Here is a 10,023-nt window from a genome sequence, read left to right as displayed (position 1 = left end):
CGTAGCGTAAAAGTATTGATAGAAATGAATGGTATAGTTTTTACTTTTTAATTTTGCAACCAATATTCACAACACAATTTTACTTTTTAATTTTGCAGATAAATATCAGTCATCAAACATTTCATACGTGACTGAATATTCTACGAATGTAATCTTGAAAATGTCTGTTATTTAATATGGAATGAGTATCTTCGTATTCAGTTGTGAAATTGAGCCGTCTGTTGCAAATTCACTACGATTACATAGTTATTTGCCGGCACTTACAATAACTGAGTGATGTATATTTTATGCCACCTTGCACGCAGGGCTAAAATGTTTTGTAGCCTCAACAATTATTGTAGAGAATTCCAATGTACGATTGAATTATCTTTCTATAATATTATAAAAGTGGAAGTATGCGAAAATGCTTAAATGTTTTATAGAAGTAAACGTATCTACTGAATTGATTTGGCTGAAATTTGGCATATGGATAAACCATGTCCCGGATTAACACTTATCCCGGGCAATCATGAAAAATTATGGATTTGTAAATGTCTTAAAAAAAGCGCTGGCGTCATACAAAGAGCGCTATGAATCTCGTTATTTAGACTTTTGTAATGGAAAAGGCAATTCATGCGGGTGAAGCCGCGAGCAACACCTAGTAATTTTTAATCGGCTCGTTAAAATACTGAAAGAACCTGTTCTGATATCGCCGTAGTGGTTTATACCTAACAGGCTGATAAATCGGCGAAGTAATCGTTCCTCAGGTAGAGGAAAATATGTGATGATTAAATAATTATTGATTAATGGCATGTTTGTATCGGTTAGCATGAGATACCCATCGGTTGCCATTTGATACTTTATCTGAACGGCATCACGCTTAGCATCAGGTGCGGTGAAGTCACTATGTCGTACTAGAATAAAAAATATATAATTTTTGAGCCTATTTATTTACTCAGGACACGAATTGTACCCAATATGGCCATAAACTGGACTGATACATCATAGAAAAGAAATAATGTGAAACAACTATGGGTAAACACTTGTGTTTCCTTTGTATGCTTGTTTTGTTTTCCTTTGTGAAAGCTCTCCAGTATTACTGAGGGATTATCAGTATTCCAATAGGACTGGAATACTGATAAACAATTAGAGATACTATCTAGTACATATACTTATTTACTACTGCCCATGATCGGAAATGGACCGAAGTTAGGGGCAGTGTTTGTAGATACGATACCACCTAAATAACCTTTTTTTTTTATAGGAAACCCGTCAAGTAACGAAATACGGGCCATTTTTATGTATCTTCGAGCAAGTAAAAGAACATTGGAGAAGGAACTCGCAAATGGGTGTCTGGCTTCCTCACTCATTGCGTGAACTTCAAAAATGGTTACACACTTCTGTACTTTAAAATATGGCTAAAACTAGTTCAAGCCAGTCATAAGGCACATGACCCTTGAGGAATAAGTTTAAAATCTCCATATTATCAATCTAACTTTATTACTTGTGGGTAACTAATGATTTGAAGGTCATTGAACAACGTGAGTAAACAGGCCAACCGGCATTACAGTTAGTATTAAATACTATGTTGTGTCAGTTGTCAATTGTACCGCGGCGCGAGCGCACGTTGTATACCTTATCTTTTCACTTGCACCATGGAATGGTTCACAACGGAATGTGGTATGACTTCTTTATTTTAAATACTAGTGTATGTAACAATTCTATTAGGTCTAAAGAATTAAACAGCGTGTTTTGTTAGTAAACAAATTAAATAATATATCGATTTTAGCATAATAAATTTTATGAATGTGTCAATAAGACTTCTAATCGTAGACGAATTACATGGAATAATTAGAAACGTATTTACTGATAACACAGTTTATTTCTATATGTTTATGCTTCGTAAGAGTCACGGTTTTGTATAACGTCATGTACTTCATAGCCATGACTTAAATTTTACACGCATTATTAGCAATAAATTCAATGATCATGTTATTGTAACTAAGAGCCAATAAAAATAAACATTTTGCTTATTTGATTGGTGTTTGAATAGATAAGATTACCCCAATCCAAAAATTTCCAAATTTTTATTTTATCAAATGTCGCGTTGTGTAATTATTATTCCTTGTCACTGATATAATAAAATAATATGCATAAATACTTTCGGTGATTTTCCAGATATAACTTACGAATTTTTCGCAAATTACAGTTTTAATTTATATTTTTATTCTTGTTTTAATTGGAACGACATTGTTTTTTTTGGAGTGACGGGCTTTCTTCTTGTACTGGTATTTAGAGATATCTCTCATAAGGCTACAGTAGTAATCTGCGAGCATAGCGGGCTCGCATCTACCTTGAAAGCGCTTTTCAAAAACAACGATATCTTGGTGGAAGCGTTCTCCGTGTTCATCACTGACCAACCAACCAAGGAAAAAAAATCAAACATGGGTGAAAAAAAATCCAATTTCAGTGACATATTGCATCCCATTTTATACTAACAGTCCAAGAAAACTTTTATCCCCTTATTCATAGACGTTATTTATCTAAGGACGGAGCATTTCTGTGATAAGAAGTCTGTTTCTCAGCTTTGTTTATCTAACAGGTAACTAGATTAAAGTTGTATCTCAATATTAGCTAATCACAACGGCCCTATGTGCACTGTGAAAGCTGCCACGCCGTCAGCACTGAGAAACAGACTTGTTATCACAGCAATGCTCCGTCCTTAGATAAATAACGTCTATGAATAAGGGGGTTAGTTCTCGCAAAAATCATCCTATTTCTTGTTACCAAGGAAATTCTTTGTGACGTTAATAAAAGTGTACCATGCTTGTTTTTTATTGTAGTTAAGAGTAGATGTAAAAGATGAATCCTAAATTAGCTTTTTATATCTGGACACACGAAAACGCCCTCTTTAATTTTTTCCCGGACATCGTGTGTATCTTCATAATTTTTCGGTACCTATCTGTCGAACTTGAGTAATTCTCTATTTCAATTAAATTTTTATCTAAACACTCAGGAATCTCTTAGTTTTATTACTGATAACATGTCGGCATATTTAATACTTCGTTTCGATTTTTCAGGAAATCCCTTCAATGGGGTTCGACAAAAATAAAAATCCACGGCATGATTCGTTGGTTACGTCCATACCATTGGTATATCAAAAGGCATTTTTTATTTGCTCCGTTATACCAACAATTCAGATATGTATAACATCTCAAGCAGCACACTACACGAACCCACGACTTATCATGATTTCTTACATCACGGTTAAAATAAGCTAGATAACCATGTTTAATTAAGTTAGAAAGTGTTTTTTTTTCGATTTTGGCGCAATCTCGCCACAAATGTAGCATTATAAATCAGAACTGTTAATACACACCCGCGGCATTTTAAAAATTAAATATAAAATTAACCAATACACTGTGTTCTAATTGAAATTACTCATAAATTTCCGGACTACCCGTATTTTACCAATTGAAGGTAGGTGAATAAATAAAGTCATATATCTCAACTTCCAGATGAGGCTACAGTTTTTTTTACTATAAGTTAACCTCATTATGATATAACATAAACCGGGTCAGATATTTTTTTTGTATTGAGTAGTGAATTATCTATTACTTTTTTATAATATTATGTGAATATACTTGCACATCTGAAAAGTTCTCTATAGGAATTTCGAAGGTGTGTGAAGTCTACCAATCCGCACTAGGCCAGCGTGGTAGACTAAGGCCTAATCCCTCTCAGTAGTAGAAGAGACCCATGCTCAGCAGTGGGCAAGTATATAATACAAGGCTGATATTATTATTATTAATATGTAAATATCAATTATCAATATCTCAACATTAAACAGATCTTATCTATCTAGATTATCTTAACATTCGTATAAAACACTTATCAAGGGTATAAAGGTCCAATATTTAAAACGTTCTATAAGCCTAGCGATGTTCGATAAAATTGCTTATTCGTAATAATTTGATAAAGCTTAGATAATTAAAATTAATTTATCGTTCACAATGTTGATGTTTCGTAAATAAAATATTATTATTAATATTAATATTTCAAATGAATTCTAACAAGTTTGGTTTCTGGAAACAGACAATAAAAAACATTATATCAAGTTCATTTATCAAAGAAGTAAACAAGTTCTAGTAGTTTAACTCATCTAAAAAAGGTTTTTTTTTAATTACTTTTTTTTATTTTTTTCGTCTCTTTTTGTTTTTTTCCGCTTTGGTTATCTGATATTATTACTCGACATTGGAAAATCACCGATAAATAAATGACGGCAGTCATAATATAAATGAAAAAAAGGGATCAAGAAAGTTTGCGTTTTGCAAGTAAATAAAAATATTTCTTGAAACGAAAATAATCCGCTACTAGATCGTTGTGTTGTTTTCTTATAAACGACTGACATCGGAAACAGACGCCAAGACAAAACAGCTGACCAACGTCGGCCATTTTTTTGTTATCGAACGCATAACGCAGCCGTTGTAGACGTGAGGGTAGTAAGTCAAAAGGCGGCCAATTTTTTAATTACTGTTTTGGAATGCACGTTAAATAAACATTATTCTTATCGAGATTTATACATCTACGTACATTATGAATTAATTTTCTTATTTGATAAACAGTAGTAAGAACGATAACAATAACAACAACACTACCCATTTAATAGAGCAGCACCACTTTTTCTGACTTCATGCCTTCTCGATCACGAAGGCAGAACGGCCTTAAAAAGCTTCGATAACTCATTATGAATAAGACCATAAAATAATGATAAAATAGTTAAAGTACTCAATAAATTATAATTCACATAAAATAAAAAAATATTGAGAAATTGAATAAGCAAAAGCATAATGATATTTTACGTTTACACAAATACTAGCCATTGTAATGTACTAGTTTCTAAATTTTATTTTTCTCTTGACGTTTTCATTGTTTTGCGATACTTCATGGTCTTCGTAAAGCCTACAATACGTTAGGAGAAAAAGTCGATAAGCCATGGAGACGACTAATTAAGTATTACAAACCAATTTTTCCTAGCGACTACACCCGCATGAAAAGCCATTCCTGCCACAAATATTCCCAAATGAATGTATAAGGACAGCGCAATCTATTTAAACAATTCCATTATGACCTACGTCAGCATATTAACAGGATAAATGTTGGATATGTGTTAATCCAAGACATGATCTGTGTGCTAAATTTCGTCGAAATCACTTCAGCTGTTACGTCTAGTTCTAGCAAATATCCAAAAAAAAATCCCAATTTCTCGCATCTGTACGAGTAAGAAGTAAAATTTACTTGAAATACATTTTGTAAGTAATTAAAATAATGTAACATAAAGGTATTTGAACAATCTCCATTATACATTTCAGGAAAATACAGAATAGAGTCACTGTCAGCTGCTACAGTTCCCGGTGCATTAAATGTGAGTACTTACCGTTTGTAAATACGTTAAGGTGGCGCGCAGACGCCTAAGAGTATTACTTTAAACTATATAAATCACTACAAACAATATACACATAAAATGGACTAAATATAATAATTTATGTAATTTTTTGTTCATTAAAAATATCAATCGTTTTTAAGATGTACATTTTGTCAACTCCTTGATTTTCATACTTTATTTCCTATTAATCAATATAATAATTAAGTATCTCAATTTTTTATAGGTTTCAAAAATCCATATTATCATTAAGAATTACATACAAAATATGGAATTAGAATTGTATCAGACGAAATTAATTAAAACAAATTCATAGACGTTTTTAAGCTCAATTTAATGTTTGAATTATGTAAATGTCAGTGGCGAAGCATCCAGATAACCCGATTCCTACCGGCTTCCCTTTTAGGTGTATTTATGTTTGTCTTTTCTGTGAAATTGACCACGATATGTTACGGATTACCTTTTGGAGTATTTCACCCTTCGCAACTGGTAAATGTAATATTCAAATGATGGAGGTCACAGGAACACACTGGTTGCAGGCTGCTTAAGACCGGTCCACCTTTAAATTTTCAGAGGAAGCCTGTGTTCTGCAGTGGACTTCATGCGGCTTCATAATGATTATGAATACTGAAATGGAATTCTTTTTCATTATTTTCAGGTTATAAGAGTAGCGTTCTTCCCAGATGAATTCGTGTGCCAGAGCACGGAGGTAAACAAAAATCCTATAGCCGTAGAAGAATTGTTAGAACTATGCGCAGATGCCGCTTTAGACGGAGTGTCTTTGGTTGCAATTGAAACGGCAACAAAGGAAGTGGTATCCGTCGCGTTTAACAAATTGCAAGTTAGTATTTTATAATTTCTAAAATGAGAAAGTGGGAATGAAACAAAGCAGGGACGAAAGGTCCATATAAGCAGATTCCTACCGGCTTCCCTTTCGTAATATATGTAAGCACATAAGTGAAATAGATTATATTATTAGCCAGTAAATAATTAATTTTTATATCACAGTGGCCTAAAATCGAATTATAATTAGTATTAGTACCTAATTTTTTTTTATATTACGGGCGCGGCGCGGCGTCTTGTCCCCAACTTCACCTGATGGTAAGTGGACATAATATACCTATATATCCTACCACCAGCAAACCTGTGTCAGCCTTCTGTTCGAAAACATTTCACCCTTCGCCAATGATAGAGAGAGAACGAGAGGATTCTTTAAAGATCGAACGGATCGACAAATATTTGTTACGGAACAATAAAATAATGCAAATAAAGCACCCACTAAATTAGGTTTGTATGTTATTGAGAAACTGAAATAATAATAAATAAGAAGATTTATTTCATTCGATTTACTTATAAAGAGGTTCATAATTCATATTGTTTAATAAAAAGTTTGAAACATCTACGCTCAAAAGTCATAAGTTCTTTTTTTGTATAATTATAATTGAACAATGCATTTAAATATTGCAATTATTTTAATAATTAAAATTATTATTTTTAGATAGCCAGCAGTACTGAAAAGCCGTTCTTCGAAATATTTGCTGAGGAAAGATGCACGCAAGCGTCGTCACGGGCTGTAGTGCAGTTTATGGCAGACATTGACTCAAGAATAAATATGTTTGAAAAGTTAGTATTTCTACTAAACTATTAAAGACTGTGGGAATGATGGGGACCAATGCTCTTTTACGTAAACAACGAATAACTATAACTATCGATACCTACTTAAAAATAATCGCCTCCTTCTAGTTATGAGTAACGGTGGACTGGATCTTGGGTTCGAAACCCAGGTCAGGCAACACTTTAATAACATAATTTGCCTGGTATTTGATTTCCCAGAAAAAAATAGCGTCAGATAAGAATATAGAAGACCGGTCGTCTATAAAAATGTGCTGTGGCAACCCAATAATATTGGAATCAAGGGAATGGAAGAAAAAGATTTACAACAAACCTCTGAATGGCCAGATCTCTGCCAGCTGTTATGGCCATCAAAATAGCAGATATCAATTTTAGTGCAATTCAGCAAATTTGAATGTATGATTGCTCAATTAGTTATAAATCCGGACCACTGAAACTATAATTTAGTTTTACCACAGAACTAGAAAATTCATTACAGATTCACTGTGTCATAATCAATGGCATATTAAGTATATTCAAACGTTATTGGAACTATAATTATATAAAATACTTTTTCGAATCTAGAAGCAGTTTCCACCACGAAAATTACAACCGAACATTAAAATTCTGTTAAAAGTAAAATCATTATTACAGGTATCAAGAAGACTGCAGCTTGGAAATAATGTTCTTGGCCACTCTCAGAGAATACAGAAAACATAAATTAGGCACGATGCTGTGTAAATATTCCATTGAACTAGCTAAAAAGTTGAAGGATGGCCCTGTCTCGAAAATAACAGTTGAAGACTTAGGCGCTGAGTATTCGAAAATGCAGTCTAGGGCTGTTACCACGAAGTATCCGAAGTTATGCCAAGCATTAGGCACTGGTATAGGTACTCAAAAAATAACTAATTATCTTGGATTTACGGTGCATTTACGAGTGTCGTATGCAGAATTTGTTTATGATGGAAAAACTTATCTTGAAAGGATGGGATACGATCCGCATTGTGAAGCCGTTGCTTTGAAATTATATTAGTTAAGGAGTGATTATTTCATTATCTTTGTACGAGAAATGTAAGGAAATACCTACCAACTTGTAAAATTATTTTAAGGAATTGAATGATTCTGTTTTTCGATTATGATAACATTAACTCAGTATATTCAGTATATATGATGAATTATGCAGTACATAGTGAAGTTGTCACGAAATTACACATATTGAAATACATACAATTCCTAAATATACTTTTTTGTATATATTTTTGGTACGTGTTTAGAGTACAAAATATTTCGTAGATTTTTAAAGTGGCATGTTATAGTTTGTTTATTGTAGCGCAGTAACTTCGACAGTTCAACGACATTTTATCGGCCGAGTGATATCAGTAATTAATAAGAATTTATTGTTATTGCGCGACTCGTGATGATATTTAAATATATAGAATAATAGCATAGAATTTAAATTTATATATTTTTTTTAATTAATTTAAAACCTAATGTCAGTAGCTTGTAAAAAAACTGGCACATACGAGTGGGAATCGCGCACTAATTATTTTTGTGCCCTAATATTTTATTATAAGTAATTTATTAATTTATCTATCGAAATAATAAATTAACAAGCTCAAATTTCATTTGGTACTCTGTTACAAGCATAGTTTCCTCATAGATAGGACAGACAGAAAGATAGACGGACGGATATGCGGCGAAAGCAACAACGTAATTACTTTATAAGTCTCTGTAGCCAGTTACCAGCCAATGCGCACGAAACCCGAAAATATTAAATCAACGCGTCTGCAATTGATTAAGTCTGCATACCAAATAAAAAATAATTAAGTTCAAGACCCCGTATTATGTAAATAAGCAGCAGGTCGACAACAATCGGGCACTAATAGAATAATCGTTGCTCGACACAGCCAGGCGAAGTCTACGTCCAATCCGAATCAATTAACAAGAACCAATTTGCTCGAAGTTGGACGATGCAATTAGAGATGTCGTGCTGTCCTGACCGGAGGAAGACAGGGTTGGTAATGACTTCCTTTATAATGATACATACCCCATAAATGTGAACGTGTAATGAACTTATGTGTCATCATAAATTGTGATTGTGTAGACAAATGTAATTTTACGAATAATGTAAATGCGTAAGTTTGTCAAAGTGTATGGATGTTTGTTAGAACTTAGAAGTACACAGACACAGCTAATAGGATTTGGAAATAGGAACACTGAAGTGATTGAACATTCTCCATCCCGAATTTCAATAACTAGGATCTGTAATAAGAAAAACAGGACGCAATAACAAAGTAGTAATAGTTAAATTTATATTATGTAGTGAAAATGTAATGAAATTTTAAAAATACACGACCTTACATAGTTACTACAATAAACAGGAGATATTATAAAAAAATATTATGCTTGGCAACCGTAGCTTAATATATAGGCTAATTAAATTTGTATACTGGATAACAATACAGTGAAACTAAAATTCATGAACAGATTTTACACACGAAGGATCAGCTAGCAATATCTACCTACACAGGGAATTTATAAGTATTAACTAACATATGAGAGACAACGTGCAATTTTTTTAACTGAATAAATTTATTACTTTGAAATATGTTAGAGCTATTCGGTTACTTGCCTATAACTAAGAATGGATATAAGCCCAGACCATTATTCCTAAACAAACAATATTTAACAGTAAGCTTACGTAATGCAATCGAAAATATAATATTATTTGAGCCTTCTATTTATACAAACAAAAAAGGAGTCTTATTATTTTTAAAACTCATTTTTACGGCAGGCAAAAATGTGTCCAAGAATACGTTTTAAATAAACACCTTAAAATATAAAAGTACCTTATACAATTCAGTATGTAACTTTCCAACTTACATTTGGCAACCAGTGCACTACGAAAGCAGAAGGTAATTTGTACTTTTAAAAATCCACCCACATAAATTTTGTTCTAAATGAAAAATGGACGAATACTCGTAATTCTG

At 32.7% G+C, this 10,023-nt stretch overlaps 1 protein-coding gene across 2 annotated transcripts; it reads left to right on the top strand.

Moving 5' to 3' along the window:
• Positions 1–1,552: 1,552 nt before the first annotated feature.
• Positions 1,553–8,802, top strand: LOC115450519. Of its 2 annotated transcripts, none has more exons than XM_030178566.2 (5): positions 1,553–1,659; positions 5,352–5,404; positions 6,081–6,131; positions 6,921–7,045; positions 7,688–8,802. In XM_030178566.2, exons 1-5 carry the CDS (start codon positions 1,635–1,637, stop codon positions 8,064–8,066), a joined length of 633 nt encoding a protein of 210 aa, XP_030034426.1. In that variant the 5' UTR covers positions 1,553–1,634; the 3' UTR covers positions 8,067–8,802. The 2 variants fall into 2 exon arrangements, with proteins under 2 accessions (XP_030034426.1, XP_037294771.1); XM_037438874.1 differs by having other exon boundaries at positions 6,081–6,263.
• Positions 8,803–10,023: the final 1,221 nt, after the last annotated feature.

This window comes from Manduca sexta, chromosome 15 (genome assembly GCF_014839805.1).
Source record: "Manduca sexta isolate Smith_Timp_Sample1 chromosome 15, JHU_Msex_v1.0, whole genome shotgun sequence".
NCBI lineage: Eukaryota > Metazoa > Arthropoda > Insecta > Lepidoptera > Sphingidae > Manduca > Manduca sexta.
Note: the sequence above shows the minus strand (reverse complement) of the source record. Positions and strands in the feature narration are given on the sequence as shown.

What these genes read in the sequence shown, in the direction of transcription:
- LOC115450519 (XM_037438874.1), top strand. Translation starts at nt 1,635, where the DNA reads ATGGAATGGTTCACAACGGAATGTG. An exon ending in CAGTTCCCGGTGCATTAAAT is followed by an intron (nt 5,405 to 6,080) that starts GTGAGTACTTAC and finishes CATTATTTTCAG; the next exon opens with GTTATAAGAGTAGCGTTCTT. An exon ending in TCGCGTTTAACAAATTGCAA is followed by an intron (nt 6,264 to 6,920) that starts GTTAGTATTTTA and finishes TATTATTTTTAG; the next exon opens with ATAGCCAGCAGTACTGAAAA.